This window comes from Fistularia commersonii, chromosome 10 (assembly GCF_037954325.1).
Source record: "Fistularia commersonii isolate RoL2024-O1a breed Wild chromosome 10, RoL_Fcom_v1.0, whole genome shotgun sequence".
Lineage (NCBI taxonomy): Eukaryota > Metazoa > Chordata > Actinopteri > Syngnathiformes > Fistulariidae > Fistularia > Fistularia commersonii.
In genome coordinates this window covers 11,533,750-11,552,343 of record NC_141293.1, presented here as the reverse complement: position 1 = coordinate 11,552,343, position 18,594 = coordinate 11,533,750, and the positions used below count along the sequence as shown (strand labels likewise).

General features: G+C 41.9%; 1 protein-coding gene across 3 annotated transcripts in view; it reads right to left on the bottom strand.

The window, feature by feature from the left end:
• plcl2 (phospholipase C like 2) overlaps positions 1–18,594 on the bottom strand; it is a 35,443-nt gene extending 16,849 nt beyond the window's left edge. The window contains exons 1-4 of one of the 3 annotated variants that reach the window (XM_086153764.1): positions 18,083–18,594; positions 17,397–17,837; positions 2,213–4,696; positions 845–1,048 (exon numbers count right to left, since the gene is read on the bottom strand). In XM_086153764.1, the coding sequence (XP_086009890.1) occupies positions 845–1,048; positions 2,213–4,696; positions 17,397–17,648 (2,940 nt within the window). In that variant the 5' untranslated portion in view covers positions 17,649–17,837; positions 18,083–18,594. Of the gene's footprint in view, positions 1–844; positions 1,049–2,212; positions 4,697–8,892; positions 9,013–17,396; positions 17,838–18,082 lie in introns of those variants that run through there. The other 2 variants (XM_086153765.1, XM_086153767.1) reach the window with 2 other exon arrangements.

Genomic DNA, 18,594 nt, shown 5'->3' with positions numbered 1-18,594 from the left:
CTATTTGACAATTTATATATTTACTCTCAGCTAACAGTCCCTGTCTGACATCAAAAACAGTCTAGGTCAGAACAGCTAAACAGAGAGCACCTGATGACGCATCATATAACGGTTTTAAGATAAATCTGATCAAAGTAATACCCGGACATTCAAAGTAGGTCGCTGCTCCCAATATGCCTTCCCCGCTGTGTTGAGAGCAACTGCGGTGACTCCAAAATGGCCTCAATGGCCTGTTGCATAAATTGTGAATATTGATTTTTGTGCTTAACATGGTCTCAGCCATGTTACCAAGAGCTTTGTCTCCACTAAGGTCACCACAGCTGAGGTTATTGATCTGATTGGTGCTCACTGGTTTAGCTTACTTTGGCTCTTTTTTTTCATTTGTCAGGTTAGAGCTGGACAGATAGTCCGCAACACGAGAAAACACTCTAAACTGCCTCATACGTCATGAAACTACACCAGTTCCAGCTAAAAAAATTATGTTATCTCCACAAATGTAATTAAATTCATTTGAATAATAGCATGATCACCACATATAAGTATAAGCCATTATTTAGAGGAAATCACTGCATCTCGACTACAATTTTACTATTGCTACGAATAGTAAACCGCCGATCAATAAAGCATGCAACAATAGAGCATTTTTGCTTCATATACAAAAGTCAGTCCCACCCTTAGCCCTTATGCTGCCTACAAAAAGCAATCTAATTCTGAGAGAAACACTGGGGCAGAGGATGAAATCTCATTATGTCAATGAATAGGATTCATCTGTTGTGTTTCTTATGCTCCCCGGAGTTGATGCAAAGGAAATAAAAACAAAACAATCTTTTTTAATGTTACATACCATGTCATAGGTGGTTACAACTTTCTTGAGCACCTCCGGTGTCAAGCCCTGGGGCTCCAAGGTAGGGTACTGGTCGGCCAGGTTGAAGACGAGAAGGGGGCTGTTGTCAGGTCCGGTCAGCCGAGGGGAAAGGGCCAGGATGCACTGCTTCAGGTTAGCCACGGCGGAAAGGCCACACAATTCTTTAAAGGACACAATGGCATTCTGTAGGGGAGAGAATTAAATTGGCCTTGGAAAGTAAGTGCTAGTACTTTATATGAGCACTTATTTCATACTGGATTTATGCTGGCATGCCGAGAAAAACAGCCAATGTCTGGCCTTTATCTAAGAAAAATGTATTATACAATGCTATGGAGAAATAGCTGGTTAGAGGAAGTGGCTTGGAGCTGAATCATTACCTGTATTTTGGCATTTATGAGCTCCTTCTTAGACAGAGCCACCTCTTTACGAACACCCGTATTGGGTGGAAATGGAACAACACAAAAATCAAACCGGAACCTACCTGTGAAAGGCCTGTTTTATACTCATACATATAAACAACCCTTGGGACAGACTGAGAGGACGACCAAGATGTATTATGGTCTCAAGGCCAAGGTCTTGTTATCACACAATGACTGCAATATAAACAATGCAGTGAAAATAAATCACATTGCAGTGCCTTGAGACACACATCATGACACCGACCCACCACTGTGCTCAATATCAAACAGCGGGTGGTCAAAAGGACAGCACTGATTAGCTCTTGTTTGGAAGGTTTTAAAACTCGGTGTCACTTTATTTACAGCTTTTTAAAATGTCAAGCTCGCCTATTAGACCTCCTGGGATTTTACTCTTTACCTACCAATGGACAAACTTTTCAGCAATCTTGTATTTTCTGCTGTTTTATCACGCCAATTGAGGTCAAAGATCATCAGATGAAAATAGGTCACTCAAGGGAAGAAAAGGAACACAAAAAGACAACAGCAGGCAGCTGGGGCTTGTCTGCAACATCTGGGTGCAAATCTCATAACTCTAAAATCATTTATGTCAAGAACATTTATCTTTCCATTTTTCCATTTCCATTTTACTCTGACCTTTTTCAATGAGGAGATCAGCTATTATGCAAATTTATTACATGGCTTTGCTGTTCTCAAACAGTTGTACTACTTTTGTTTGTCTGCCTCCATCTGCCTTGACTTTTGCGCACTGCATGAAAATCACATCAAAATGCGATTTGGTCAGTAGATGATGGCTCTGTATGACTGAGACCATCTGCAGAAAAGAACGGGGTTGTAAACGTTTGCCCAAAAATAACCCTGTATAATTTCTTGAAAATTTGGAAAGGGGGAAGGGGGGGTCAAGTGTTTATAAAATCAAACACAGGTTTACCTGCATGTTTTCTCTGAAGTCTGTTGCTTCTCTTAGCGGCAGCATGGCTGTTTTGAAGACATCATCCACAGCCTTGATCAATAGCACTCTCATGCTAGCGTACTCTCGACTCCTCTTGCCCTTTCGTACAGAAAGCCCCCTTTTGTGCGGTTTGCCACCCCCTCTTCGATTGGTTATGGCCACGTGAGCGAACAGCATTGTGTGCGGCAGAACCTCCCCTGTCAGAGACTGGAGAGGTATGTGTCGGAAGCCCGGCTGGAGACACTCAAAGGGGATGGTGTATTGGCCGATAAACTCATCTCCGATGTAGTCGTCGTCCAGTACTACAAAGCGCACCATGGCAAGCTCTGGGAGATTTATCTGAAACTCAAAGCTCTCGTCAAAGAGAGGGTTGTCCCCATTTTGGTTGACCGTTTTAGTCCTTTGCTCGGCACAGTCAGCCGGAATGCCATGTATTTCTACATACACATAGGGATCTACGACGTCTCCTTTGGCGCCTGAGCCTTTAGGTTTGGGAAAGTTCTGTCCACTAATGATTTTGATGTGCAAGAGTTGTGGAGAAACACCAGGCACGGAATCTTTAGTATTCGCACTAAAATATGAAACCTGCTCTCTCATGATCGCCGGACGCAGCACGTAACCACAGTTCCCATTCTGACGGAACCAACCAATGTTTAAGTCCATCATCAGGCCCGGCGTCTGATAATTCATTGCCACAATTTGGCAACCGCATTTCCAGAAGTCCTGTGGGTTCATGTTGCTGGAGTCGATCCGCATCGGGCTTGGGTAAACTCGCGCTAGGAATTTCTTGTTATAGTTGACGAAGTCCCCCGGAAAGTCACTGGCGCAGCGGCTAGCAAAGACCTCGTTGAAAGAGCACAGCTCCCAGGGCTTCTGGCTCTGGAATGACGTTGGGAAGTCTTTGAACTCCACAGATTTACACAAGGTTACCAGATCAGAGAGGTCCTTTGACAGCTGGAATTTCTTGGGGGTGATAGTCTGTTGTTCAGCAGACTCAATGCTCATCCTCTGAGACATCTCTGCCCCTTCGTCCTCATCTGTCACCTCTCCTTCCGAAGCAGTGCAATTGGTGCTCAGTTTCTTCCCCTTCAACAGGATCTTTCCCTTCAGTTCGGAAGGAGATGGGAGGTAGATGTCATCAGCTTTTGGGGGATCCAGGTTGATCTTATCCCCGAGAATCTTCTTCAAGTGTTGAAACATCACCCTCTGCTGCTTTAATGAGCAGTGGTTTTCTAAACACAGTATGAGTGGGAACTCAGACGCAACAAAGGCATATTTGTTGATGACATCAATGACGCTGCGGAAAACAATCTGCGATGTCATTGTGTGACCGGTGTAAATAACAGGTTCGTTATCAGGGCCGTCCCACACGTCCAGCTCTACACTGCGACAGCCCATCTTGAGAGCACGGATATACCCAGTGACATCAGACGGTCCTCTGAACTGATCTTCTATAAGATATGTGTTATGGGATGCGTTGATGTAATAATGAGACAAGGGCTGGTTCATGTCTTGACACACGGTTTTTTGTTCAGGGTCAAATATATGGCACTCTGGAGACATGAGATAGTTGGTGAATCCATCGAGAGAGAGCCAGCCTTTGAGCTGGCCCTCTTTGGATGGTTCATACTTCTGAATGACCTCTAAGCTGGTGTCTTCACTGACCTGTGCCATACCCTGCTCAGCCTCAAGAAAGATCATTAAGTCCTTGGTGTCCAAAAACTCCTTGTTGCTGGAGAACTGGACAAAGAGAAAATAAATTTCCGGTCTGGTGCAAAGATCATGAAAAACTTCGATGAACTCCTCCTTTGTGATTGGGGAAACTACTTTCTCCTTCGCTTTGTGAAGTTCCTTGAACTTGAGTTCTATTTTCACATTTTTAAGTCCTGGGTTCAACTTTTTGATGAGCTGCACCGCAGCGCATATTGTTATTTGTTTACTGCTATTACCGTCTGCCTCGTCAAAAAGTTCACCGAGCCACGACGATCGCATGTTGTTCTGACTACTCTCTATGATATTCAAGGTGTGTTTGCCATAGGAGATCAGGTACCTCAGTCCTGTAACCCAGATGTTGGCTACGTCTGCAGTGTTTGCCACCAAGTCCAGCGACTCATAGTTCTCTCCAAAGATAATTGAGAAAGCACAGTCCTCCGATATCTGATCGTAGGTTCCATTAGTTCGAAAAGTGTCTGTGTTTTTCCCCGTCCAAACTTCCTTGATGGATTTCACATCAATTTTGGCCTTTTCGGACTCCTTCTTTGAGGGCTCCCATCTCAATGACTGCATGTCGGCATCGAGGAGAAAGTAGCGATGATATATGCGAGAATTGGATCGCACCTTCTTCAGCTCAGAGCCATCCACCATTGCACTAATGCAGTCACTTGCGCTGCTTATTTTCTTCTCAGTAGGCATGCTGCTAAAAGACACCGTCTTCTTCCTTTCCTTTCGCTGTCTGGAGCCATCCTGCAATGAAACGTAAAGACACGTGTAAGCGCTGATGCTGAATAACTTTGGCCACCGATGAACCTGGTGGTTAACAAAAAGACAACCGAAAATCTCTTCACATTGGCTTATCAGTCAAGACAAAGTTTGCTCAAAAAAACACACAACTTACTTTACAGTTCAAGGGTTTAATAGGGTCATAAAAGTATTCTAACCAATTTAGAACAGCTGACTTAGACATTTAGTAGGGTTCATTCTAGTTCAACTTAATCAGATTTATAATAGACATTTCTTAAACAACATCCCTGCCTGCTCACTGAAGCACTTTTAAAAATTCCTCCAAACACTTACTGAATTAAATCTCAGGAAGGGTTATCCAGCTTTTTGTTATATTACAATAAATAAATAAACTTTTCTACCTCAATGTGTGACCTCTGACAAATGTAAAATCCACACCTGCTCGAACAACATAACATAGCAAGAATGTGTGCTCTGAACAGTTTACATATTTGGTTTTTCTTTCCTGACTACTCTTCTGTTCCTGTGAAACCCGAAACAAACACAAGAATTGAAGCAGCAGCAACACTGCTGGTTGACTTGAGGTACCTGTCATAGGACATTACGGAGAAGGAATCTCCCTCGGGAAAAGATCACTGAAACAAGTCTCCAGCAAGTGTATATTTGACATTTTCGGTGAACTCGGTTTTCTCCATGGCAGCAACACGATGGCTCAGTATTAAATTTGGAATTGTTAGAACACATTTGAGTTCAGCACAGTCTGCTATTAATCATCATGTGACATTAATGGTATAGCAAATACATCATGTTGCCAACTACAGTGGTGCCAAGAAAATAATTTCTTACGCTGCACTTCAGTAGAAACTCTTTAATTTTCCTCTGGGGTTTAATGAGATGCTCTAAACCTTCAAAGCTTCAAATGTAAATCAAACTTCGAGTTGCATATCTCATGAATTGATAGGAAACAGCATGCGAAATGCCAATAACAGGGCATTATAGGCAGAGACCTCATTTGATTTCATCATGACAATCATATGTTTCACGGTAGGCTTTGTGGACAGAGTATAAATCACACCATTTATAGAACAAAGTTTTGATATTTTAATATCTGCAATGGAAATTTGTATGTGCATAATCCTTTCAATGTTGACCACACTGGTCAATCAGTTGAAAGGACTAAAACAATCACATACAATGGATTAAATAAAGACAGTAAGAACAAATATTAAGTTTTATTGTCATCAATCTTTGCACTGACAAGTCCTGGTCCAACTTAAAACATTTAAATGGTTCCTTTTTGAAGACACACCGATGAATACAAATAGCACACATAGCAAAAACGTACATTGAGATTATTAATGAATGAAAAAAGAAATGTGTCATCTGCTTCTGCCATGCATACGGGGTTTACCTTTCTTCAGGAGCTTTCACACATGTGACACATTGGGATAAGAACTGTGATAGTTTTATCCACCACTATGGTTTGACACATTTGTTCTTCCCCATTCTATGACTGAAACAGTGCAGGATATCAATCGTAACGCCTAAACACCAAAATGGATGGCTGTGTAGCAAGTTGTTTTATCAGGCCCAGTTTATTTGTCATATTAAAGTCTGTTTAATCACAATGTCCTGCTTTTGTCCCCTGTCTGCCTGCTCATTGTCTCAGCAGAGAGCTGTGCCTCAGCAGCTGCTGTCACAACCACACTCTGTGCTGCATTACATCATAAGCTGGGACGCAGTTGGACACGCAGCAGCGGAGGCCAGACTGACCACAAGGAAACCTGCAGCAAAATCCTACATTGTTTGTTCTGTACTTTTAGGACTGAAAAATAAGTGTCATCTGATGATAACACTAAATGGCTATCAAGGCTGGAAACCACTCACTGACGGGAAAAAAATGCAATGATGCAAGAGTTTAACAACATACACCTTTAACTGAAAAGACCTCCAGGAAACAAATGAGGAACTGCATTTATACAATAAAAACAGTGCCTTCATATCTCTAAATAATTTGTTATAACAACCTTATCTGTGTTTGAGAATTGCAACATATAATCTGGCTCACTGGGCAGATCCTACACCTATGAAACATAGGCAATGGTGTTTATTAAACTAATAAGTCACTTTCTGTGAGAATCTGCTGCTTAAAGAACCTTCATTACATAAACGGGGGGCTTAAACGCTAAATGCATGACTGCAGATAATCCTTATGATCGGGGAAAGAATGTGGACTTGTTGTCTTCACGTTAGCCCAGAGTTACTGCCACCACTTGCTAATGGCATGTCTGGTTCCTGATGCATTTCCAGGGTTGCCATGCCAGCCATTCTCTCCCCAGGATGTCCCTCTGGTTCCTTTACCAAAACAAAACACTGGACCCACCCATCTGTTAGAACTTGTCACGACTTCCTTATAAGAGTGTTTCTCATGTCAGGGTTGTGCCTCCAGTGATTCAGATTGTACTGGGACTTTTGCAATATCTATTGTTTTCGACTTCCTTAAAAGGTTAAGTACAAAGATGAGCTCCACCAGTCTATTTATAGTAATGGCAGATATTTCTTTAACAGTTTTATATTCATCTTCAATCCTTACAGTTTCTGTTTTACCAAAGATTACATTGGGACATTTTTTAAAGAGAAGAGCGATCAATGAATTGTCTTGACCAAAGATCAAAAATTATTCAAACAAAACTTGTTTTGATCAAAATTTTGAAATGTCCGATTTTTTTCTGCACACTGGCTTTGTTGTGTTACTGGAGGTTTTTGTTTGGCTTTTCTTTCCTAGCTGTTGTTGATACGACACAGGCCACTGTGTTTATGGCTTTCTTTTGGAAATTCAGGTCACTCAGCAGTTTTATTGGGTGTGTAATATTACTACAAAGGACCGTATTGTTATAAACTAAACTGGAAAGCACATTTCCTGGAGTAGAAATTGGATCACAGTGGTAAATTACCACACAATCAAACAGCCACTGATTGGTAACAGTCTTTTAGTCAAATAAGTATTCCAGAGAAATGCCGGACACAAACTGCACACAATCATTTTCAAATCAATGCAAAGCTTGACTTTTTATACACTCCGGTGAATCACAGTTTAAGCTATTTTCAGCTTTTGAGAAAAAAACAGTGTGGCTTTTTGTTCTCATTTGACTGTTTTGTTCAGGGACAAAAACATCTGGATCCATCTGTGGACAGGTCAGTGAAAAGTTGAGGATATTAAATGTTTTCATCCCATCAAGCTTACCCAGTTGGAGGAAAGGGCTGTTTTTCTTTTACATAACGTTTCCATATACATTAAGAGTCCGTCATACAAAAGGAAGAGGCTGGAACATACAGAGGAAAATGCAGGCGTACTTCATCCCCCTGCCTTAGATCCCGTCGGAATCTCAATCCCCTGATGGTTTGAATCCAACATTTTTGTGGCTCACTGAGCAGTTATGAACTGCCCCGACAACTGTGTGCATCGCAGGGGACCCATTACTCTTCGCTGCACTGCTCTACCTCCATACACAAAGTGAAGGTTCATCCGAAACGCTCTAATATAAATACCCTTTTAGTTCCAAACAAGCTCGCGCTTCACTTCACGATGACACTGAGCACAATTTGAACTGGACAAAAAAAAAAAACAACCTATGACAGGTGCAACAGCTAAGTGGGGCCGTTTTGACACATGATTTCTTCCAGTAACAGGTCGTCATTTGTAGATATGATAATGGGAAAGGGACGCACTGATCCAACTTCTTCATTCGACTATCAGCATTTTAACTACTTGGACGCCTACTTATATCTCTGACACGGCCCAGCAACCTTCAACCCCTGATTTTCCCTAATTTACATTTTGAATGGTGATTCTATACCTGTGTTGAAAAATGTCAAGAGGAAACTTCAATCACAATTCAAGTCAAACTATAGCAAGCAATTTTGAAGTGTTATAAACAGATCAGGCCGTGATCGGCATTAGCGTCGATACAGATAAAGAGGCCTGTTTCAAACAGCAGCAGCTTCAAGAAGTACGACAGTTTTAGATAAATGTCATGTGGATTAACATGAACCAATTAGGTTTGACCTCCACATTTAATCAAATATTATGCAATATGGGCTGCAGCAGTATCTCATGACAGCTCCTCAAAGACTGATGCAAAAATGTGTCAAAACAAACAGCATTGTGGTGCAACAGAGAAATCAACCTGAATACAGACCTTATTCTGCAGCAGCGGTGGGGGAAACGCATTGACAATCTGCCCTGAACAATTATTTCTCAAGGTATGAGGAGCATACAGGAGCAGAATTTTCCTCAAAGCAGGTGTGTGTCCAGCATGGTTTCCACTCTCTGCAACAGCAGGCCTTCCATGAATCCAATATTAGCCGTTGGAATATATTTGATAGTTTTAGAATCATGGTTTAGAATTCCCCCTATTTGCTCTCTCTGGACATCACAACAACCTAGCTGCATTTCACTAGCCTGACAAACTTGTTAGAGCAGGCACAGCAAGGAACTGAAAGCAGAAGCGAGATGCACCAGAGTCTTGGTTGTCTGATTAAAATAAAAAAAAATAAATAAAAAGCAACACCAGGGCTGGCAATAAAATGATTTAGGAGGACAAAACCCAGACTTGCAAACATACACAACCAACTGAATGTAACAGAGGATGCAAGAACAAGGATGTTGCAGAAAACATCATACATGATACCAATAACTGCCTTGGGCGATGCTTGGGGCAACTGGTTAACACCCATTCACAGGAAGTTACATCAGCACCCTCAAAGGTTGAAGTGCATACACAAAACATTTCGCTACATCAGACCTGGTCATTTTATGGCCCGTGGGCCACATCCGGCCCGCCAAACCATTTTCTTAGAATAATTTAACAAGTATTTCCAATCAATATTGGATTTAGAAACTCCTTATTTTTTTTGCTTTTGTATGGATGATTACATACAAAATAATCTGTACATTTATGTGATCTTTAATGATTTTAAAGTTGAAACAAAATGCCAAAATATTCATTATGTTCAATTTGCATGATACCTTGTTAGCCCGCGCATAAATATTAAGTATGAAATGTGGCCCGCCAGCCAAAATAATTACCCATCCCTGCGCTTCATGAAGCACATGAATCACCACTGAACACTTTTTTTTCTTTTTCACTATAATGTGGTAGAATATCGTACTGTGGATGTTTCACACCAAGGTCCTCAGTGCAAATGGCCATTGGTTATATGATGTGAGAAAAGTTCAGGTTTAGTGCTTTTTCACTAATTCAAGGTTCAAAGTGTTACAGATATGTATATGAACAGTGCAATGGAACCGTGGCAGTGCAACTTGGTGTGCATTTCACAAAGTGCAGGTGCAAGGATGAGTGCAATTTAAGTGGGCAGTTGACTTTCCATCTGCAAGAAGAGTGAGAGTCAGCTGTTTAAGAGTCTGAAATGTATCTAATGTAAGTGTGACTGACTCTGGCCACATTCGAGAGCTTTTTTCCGAACTTAATTAAAAAGAAAAAAGTAAGTGCCGACTGTTTAACAAGGAATTAGCTGAGTAGGGCTGATAGAAAACAGTGAGGAGTGCCAGCTCAAACAATGAATGATTTTGTTTCTCAGCTACCACAGTGCCATGTGGAGATACGGTAACTGTTTCCTAACAATGTCAATGTTTGTGTCAACCACTAGCTCCAAACTCACCCAAAATACATTAATTGTAGAGCAGAAACACTTTTTTTTTGATGTCATTCAATTATTAGCATTGAAGTTAATCAATACAACTAAGTATTTTGTTGGGGCGATGAGATGATGTAATGCAATGTGAATAATGCTGTTACAAAACCTGTCTGAGCCTAACATCCCAGCTGCCCCTCTATGGTGTCTTTTCCAACAGGGTCATGGCACAAGCATTTTTTTTTATATAAAAAAATAAAGAAAACTCCAAATTGCACTGGAAAGTTTCTCAGTGTTCTCCATGGTTGTGTTAATGCGGCACAAAATAAATTGTAGTTTGGGGCTCATTGTTTCTAAAAACCCAGGGCCACCAATGCAGAGCAGTCTCACAATTTACTGGTGGAGACAGTTTCCTAGAGGCTGCTCAAATCTTGGACTGAGACACAGTTTGGACTGACTGGTAAAAGTGAGGGGTGAGTGCTTTTCTTCCTTTTCAGAGGCTATGTAACACTAAATATACCAAATGGTGATAAATTCTCAACCACAATGAGGACCACCTACATAATGCCTGATTTGGGCAATTTGAATGTTTTATTATCATTAACACGCCAGTTTCACCACATTGCAGGACCACACCCATACTTGGTTTGCATTTCAGATTCAAAGTGGCTGTTCGAGGATCTTCGGATCTTGGGGTGGGGGATTCACATGATACGCATAAAAAAGATACAACTATATGTTAGCTAGTTCCCCTGCTGTGCTCCACAAACCCAAAAAGAAGTGACGAAAAGACGTCTTCGTGATGTCATGGCAGAGAATAGATGGTCGGCTTGACACATCTAGCAGTGCATTTTTAATCTGAAATTTTACTGACGGTGACAATTACTGTTAACGAAGTTCTCATTTGTAATACAGAGTTTCTGCTTTCCGCGTCTCCTTTTCTTTTTCTCCAAAGGATCTATGTCCAATATGTGGCGCAGAATTTTCATGTATCCATTATTATAGTCCATCACAATGACATCCACGTACTGGTTGTATGACAACTTTACTTACACAACATCTGGCTTATGAAGGAATTATTTTGAAGTGCCTGAGTATCAAACTGCAGGTTTGAAAGATGACTGTCAAAAATGAGCAGTTTCATCTTTCACACAGAGGATGTGGTCTCTGGTCATGAGCACCTTGAAAATGCATCACTTCAAAAAAGGGCTATAAAAAAAATGAAAACACCCATAAAATACATCTCATACGCCTACAGCGTCACGTCATTGCTTTGCCACTCAGGATACATCACTTTGGACAATGTAAAGTGATTATCAACCAACGACTGATTAAAATGTACTCTGTAAAAGACTTGTTTGCACTTGAAATTTTTCATCACAGCAAGGCTGACTGACAGAATGACTGTCATTTGGCGGCTCAACACTTAAAGAGATCAGCAAATTAGGGCGAGATGATATGGAGAAAATATTCAGCCTGTTCTCTCTCGCACGCACACGCGCACACACACACGCACTTATATAGGTTGGGTATGACAGTTCATCAGATCCAGGAAAAAATATGAGCCTGACCTCGGTACAGTGAGCTTAGTTTAATCCCACTGTAGTTAAAAAAATGTAGATTAAACCGTTAAGTACACAATTCTCTTAGCTACTTGTAGAAAAAAAAAAATTATCAGAAAACAAAAAACGATGTATCACAACTTGCCACAAAATACTGAACAACATCGTAGTTCATGGATGAATCTCTCAGTTCATTCTGAGCGGATTCCTGCACCAACAGAAGAAAGCACTCACTTGATTTCTGACAGTAGACCAGACTGCCAGCTCAATGCTTAGAGCCACTGGTACATCTCTCTCCCCCTCTCTCTCTCTTTCTCTAGGCTCAACAGAAACTTTAATAGAAGCCAGGTTGGTTCTAAGCATGGAGAATTACAGCTGTTACTATGAGAATGTGGTTGGTGTTGCCCCAACCACATCCTCCAATCACTTCATAGAAGCAGCTTGGTGAGAGCCAAGGCCCCGGCTGCGTGAAGTGTGCCCGTCCAAACTGTCTCTTGACGAGCAACACTGCTGAATACAATCTCTCATGGATGTCAGGAGTGAAAACAACTGCCCTAAAGGAAACTTGCTTGCAGATGAGGGGGTAGTTTTGGGCTTATCTGATCATCATGATTGTTTAGGACAGGAAATTCTGCGTTTTCCCTTCACACAAGTACAAAATCACAAGTGTTTATAGAAGCACATTATTTTTTAAAAATCCAAAACGGGGACACTCACATTTTCACACGCTTTTAATTTTACAACCCTGCATACCGAGTGTACGGCAGAACAGGGATCCCTCTGTTTTGACTGCAGGATGAAAGTGACTAATATTCTTTCGAACTCTGTGGCTGGTAAAGGTCCAGGAATTCTCAACAGCAAATGGAAGATGAAATTTGTTCTGGTTTCAGCTTATCAGCAGTCATCATCTCTGTCGTGACTCAAGGCATGTTTACCCATCTGTGTGGGGCGCTGCAGGGCAAACGTCACACGATGACTTCAAACTGACTCATCAGCACCCAAATTATTTCATATGCCTTGTCATACCAGCCCAAGTTTTGTATTGTGATATTGCACTTGGAGCAAATAGGTCATTGAGCATTTCAGAATTGATGATCTGGCACTGGGGGAAATGTCTGGACTGGCTCACTAAAATGGACACTGGGATTATTAGTACCAAACCGGAACAGCAGTATTTTTTTTTCTTAGACCAGTTGCAGCAAGAGTCCCTTTCCGTTTCTTCTCTAAACATGTTCTAAGTTTAACCAAAACGGTCTAAGATAGAAATTTATTCTGGCACTTCTCTTGTTTGAGTAAGCTTCCTCTGCAGTTCACAGGGGTGGGTGCCTTGCTGCAATAAATTGCACCGGAAGGCCCAGGGAACAGAGAGGTTCATTGGTAGTCAGATTACAAATTTACATGGCAGAAATGTCAATATTAGGCCCATCCATCATGAGAAAGAGGCTGCGCGAAACCAAAAAAAAAAAAAAAAAATCCCACAATACCCAGTGAAGGTGTCACTAGCCGAATGAGATAGAGTGCCTTTGTTTTCAATCGATTGTTTTCCAACAAATTTGTCTCGCTGCTTTTAAAACTGTTCATTACACCTTCCACACACATCCAAGTGAACTGAAAGACAAAAACGTCTGTCTGGGGTGTAACAGCTATCAAATAGTCATATCCATTATCCTGCACCTTGACCCAACATCTACATACACTCCACTCTAGATCACTTTACTGTCTAATCGGTGCAGCTTAAAGGAACTGTGCAACCAAAAACGAACATTATCTGTTCAATCCGGGCAGAGAGACTTTGGTATTTTTAAATCCATAAAAAAATCCTTGACGCCCAGAAATAAAATCTTGCCAGACATGTAAGGTAAATTGACTCAAAGCATCACAAAAAGCCCAACTGCTCAGCTGGTGTCATACTAGTGCACGGAAGGCCCCGCAGGTGAAGTTGACTTGAAAAGCCTCAACTCACAACGTGTTTGTGAGAAATGGCCTTCACAGCCTTCACTCTCAGACACTGACAGCATTAGCTTGTAAACCTAGACGAGGACTTACAACAAGGGATATCTCGAACATGCTGCTACTTTTGACATGATAATGTTTAGGACATCACATTGATTGTTGGGACAAGTGGAAAAACAGCACAACCAGTTTTTAAAATGCATGGTGAAATTATGATAGTTTCCAGCAAAGAGCTAGCAAAAAGGCCACTAAAAACACTCCCTCTCCCTCACAACACTCTCCCTAGTGGCAGGAGAGTTGACATGAAATTAATTACACATCTTAAACTTAAAAAAAAATAAAATAAAAATTAAAAAAAAAAAAAAAAGAAAGATCATCTATGGCATTTTTTTTCAAGATTGAGCCGCATATTGAATAAGGAGTTGATTTAGGCAAATTGTCAAAAAAGGCTATTTTAAGAAGATGACTATATTCAGCTTTCAGTCTACTTTCTTATACAAAGGAAATACATAAATTTCATGTACAACTTCCTGGTAAGTTCAATATTATTTGAGTCAAAAACAAAACGGAAAGAAAGAAGTTTTCCATTAGTAGGTTCATCAATTTGCCTAAAACTCGCTCCATCACATTTTTTTGTTCTCCCACTGAGAAAAGGTTTCAATTTAGTTTGCTATTAGGACAAATGGTTTGGGTCATTTCTATCACAAGACATTTTACCATCAGCCTTTAGCTATAATGAATGTTTCTTCTAACAGGAGAGTTGAGATGTTCTAATACTAGCATCAATCAATCGATCAGACGGTTTACAAATGCCAGACCATTAGCACTGAAGTATTTCACTGTATTATGCGATTGTGCCGTTACCTTTGAAAATCAGTCAAACTTATCTTAAGTTGTTTAGGAGCAAACTTCCAGTGTTTTGTGAGGTAAGCTCTTGGTGTTGAAATTGAGAGGGTCCCTGTTGAACAGATCCTTCAAAAAGGAGAAGTTCCCTTTTTTAATTATTGAGAGAACACTTTAGTTTTAGGGAACACTTGTTTTGTCAGATGCAGATTTCAACAACTTACGTCATGTTTAACGGTTATTAATTCCATATAGATATTTCAGATGTTGCAGCAGCTGAAACATGCTCAATGGCAGAAAACGCACTGAAGACCTTGGACACCCGCTTAGAAACAAAAAAGGTGACGCAGGTCAAAGCCAGGTTTGTGTCTGACTAAAGCAAAACTTCCCTTACACACTTCCTCTCTAACAATGCTGTGCCAGGGTCGAATGGTGCTGTTAAAGTAGCTAGTCCAGGCCGGCTATATTTAATGCAGAAAATTTCAATGTTTTATTTAGGATGGAATACATTTCACAGTTGCTTATGCCCTCAAGGATAGACGGTGTGTATTTTGGGAAGTGATAGAAAAACATCCACTGGTTCTTTACAGGAGAAGCGGGGAAACCCTAAAAGCTCTTTTCTAGTAACACAATGTTAAATTTTCAGAGTCATCAATGAGGTGCACGGCGCTGCACTGCAGACGGGATTCAACGATGAGACATCTGCCACACCAACACCACCAGCGGAGGTCTGCACAGTCTGCTGTTTCACCACTGTGATGCCACTGATTTATCACATGTTGGTGAATCATTAAGCCACAAAGTATCACTAAACACAACTTGTTTTTGACCCTTGTTTTTCAAAATACATCCTCACACTAACAGGATCATGCACTTTAAAACTGCTTATTCTAGGAGAAATATATTCTGACGTGTAAACAACTTAAGACAGAGCCAATCGTTTCTGACATTCTTTGTAGGAATCTTTTTATTGTCTCTGCTGATGCAGTTCAGAAGTACAGTACAGTTTATGCTAGGACTAAAGATACTTCATGTTCATGTTTGATCCTGTACGACTGACATGATGACAATGACAAATGCAGACACAAAACCTGTTTTACAGATTTGCTGCTGGTAGCTTGTCTCAGAGGGTTTCATGCAGCAGGTTGATGCAATGTGATTAAGTGTCATCATCTCGGACACCCTTCCGGCACTACACTGAGAGGACTACACTTATGAGTGACTAAACTCAACACAGGCACTTCAGAATGATCACAATCACTCATGAAATACATAGTCTTCAGCCTATGATGCAGTTTTCATTGAATCCTGAAAGACCGTAATTTTGCATGCAGGACAAGCACCCTGGGGAGGGAAAGACTGAAGCGTGGATTTTCTAAAATCTAAACTAAAATTGCTTTATCGTCGTAACCATGTTCCTACAGCTTATTCAAATGTGCAAAAAAATAAGTTTATGTAGCAGGTTTTGCAAAGACATTAATTTACATATGTCTGATACTCAACCCATTATTACCTTTTAACTGCTAACTAAATTTATAAAATTTTCTGAAGGATTTCCCAAAGATTTCTCAGCTTTATCCTTTCACTCTATACTCATAAGATTTGCGGTGTTCAGCATCTCTCAAATGTAAAGCTGATGGTATAAACCATTTGTCTGAGTATGCAATAATATTTACCTATCTAAAATTTGTTTAGTAGACCTGCCAGCCATTTCGTAAGTAGGCCACCTCTATCCATTCTCTATGATTTAATTATTGATTCTGCAGCCCTACAAATGACCAGTCAATTTACTTTCACACAGATTCAATAAAGATTATATTCCTCATGGAGTGAGATTTTATTACAGGGCTATTGTATTGATGTAGCTTGCAGAGGCATTAGAGCGAACTATATACACTGAACATTTGACCAACCTCTTCTCTGAAGTCAGAGTTGGGTATTTAACGAATGCAGATATTACATACTTTCTGCAGCACACCCGTGATTTAAAATGTTAATTTTACCCTTTAGAGACATCTGTAAATGCGGATTAAGATCATCATCAGTAACCTGACTATAGTAATGAAATTGAAGAGCAATTTCTACTGGGGCACGCAGAGGGGAAAAAAGATTGAGAAGTCCATCTAATTTCTTCCAATTTATTTCTCCAAATATTTTTTCAATGGCCTTCTGGTTTGATCTTCCTCTTCTTTAAGCAGTTTTCCTTGATCTCCCCCCCCATAGTTTTCAAGACCAGCCATGTGAAACACCTTGGGGAAAGATTGATTAGCAAATTAGACGGGACACAGTGAATTGGCCAGGCACTGCAAGACCATTAATTAAAATCTGACCCAAAACAGAAGATATTCATCACTGTTTGCGATTCTCCACAAACACACGAGGGACCCAATTCAGCATACAATACATTGCCGAGCCCTGACGTTAACTATGCAAAATAGTATGGGGGGGGGGGGCGATACGGGGTGTGCATGGAATCCTGTAACTGGTCTGGTTTGTTAAAAATTCAGAGAAAAAGTCATGTGATGCACCTCCACAGGCGAGGTTACCGAATGCACACTCTTTAAGAGGCCGATTTAATTAGACTCGGGGTGTTTGCATGGCAACTTCCTGCAGCCCAGATGTGCACGCCTGCTCGCCTTGAACGGGCAGGCGTCGCACGCGTTTTCTTCACACCGAACGTCGCAACTCACCTTGATAATACTGCTCCTGCGCGGTATCTCGCACTTTGCATCCAAATCGGCTGAGGTATTGGCCGCTTCCAGCACGCCTTGGCCGCAAGGTGCGACGTGGTCCCCCGCGCCCACCATGTTCCCCAGGATCCCGCAGTCTCCGTTCAGCACCGACACCTCGCGATGTGCCTTGCCCGCCGCTTCGTCGCCGGGCACGGCTGCGTCCCCGTGATCCAACGGAGGTTGGCCACCATCCTCCCCAAACTCCGCCATAGACACTTGGAGCACGCACGTACACACAGACACACGGGCAAGCAAAGCTTTATGTTTCAGCTTTACTCCAATTTCCTGGCTGGCTTATTGCCCGGGAAGCGTTCGCACGGAAATCCTGCCATATCATCTCTCGTCGCGCATATTTGCTGGACTCCTACCGGTGGCGGGGCTCCCTCCGCGCGTCGCGCTCTGTGGGGAGAGACACCACGCCGATTAGCATTCCCGGGAACCGTGACATTAGTAACACCGGCTATAAAGCATCACGCCGCCGCGGAGGGGAGGCGTTAAAGCCGGGGCGTCAGTCTCTCACGTTCCGTGTGCACCGAAGGCAGACACACACACACACACACACACACACACACACACACACACACACACACACACACACACACACACACACACACACACACAAACTTGTGTCGGGGGTTCCGCACCGTCTTTAACGCCACACAAATCGAGCACCGCGGAGACGCTGCTGCTGCTTCTTCTTCTTCTTCACGCCGCTCGTTTTGAGTTCCGGTTCGTGGGTACCGGAGAGTACTCGCCTTGCGTGGAGCCGTGTCCCCGCATCGCGAAGCCCCGTGTTAAGTCGTCGTCGTCGTCGACGTCGTAGCCGCCGCCTCCGCCTCCTCCTCCGGTCAAACGTCGGCGTCTGTGCGCTGGAGATGAATTGACTGGAGCTCGTTAGCAGTAGCCGGCTAACCTCACTCACTTGCTAGCTAGGGGGTTAACTTGAAGGGGGGGGTCTGAACAAACCAGTCAAGAGAGTGCAGCGAGGGACTCGCGACGGTTTCCGAGTTTAAAATAAATAAATAAAACATACAAATAAATATAAAAAAATCAACAAATTGGCCGCCCGGGCAGGGGGAGGAGAAGAAGAAATCGTCTTTTCTCTGAGGTACAAAGTTGTACCTCATGAACGCGCGCCGGACGAAGCAGGGCGTGC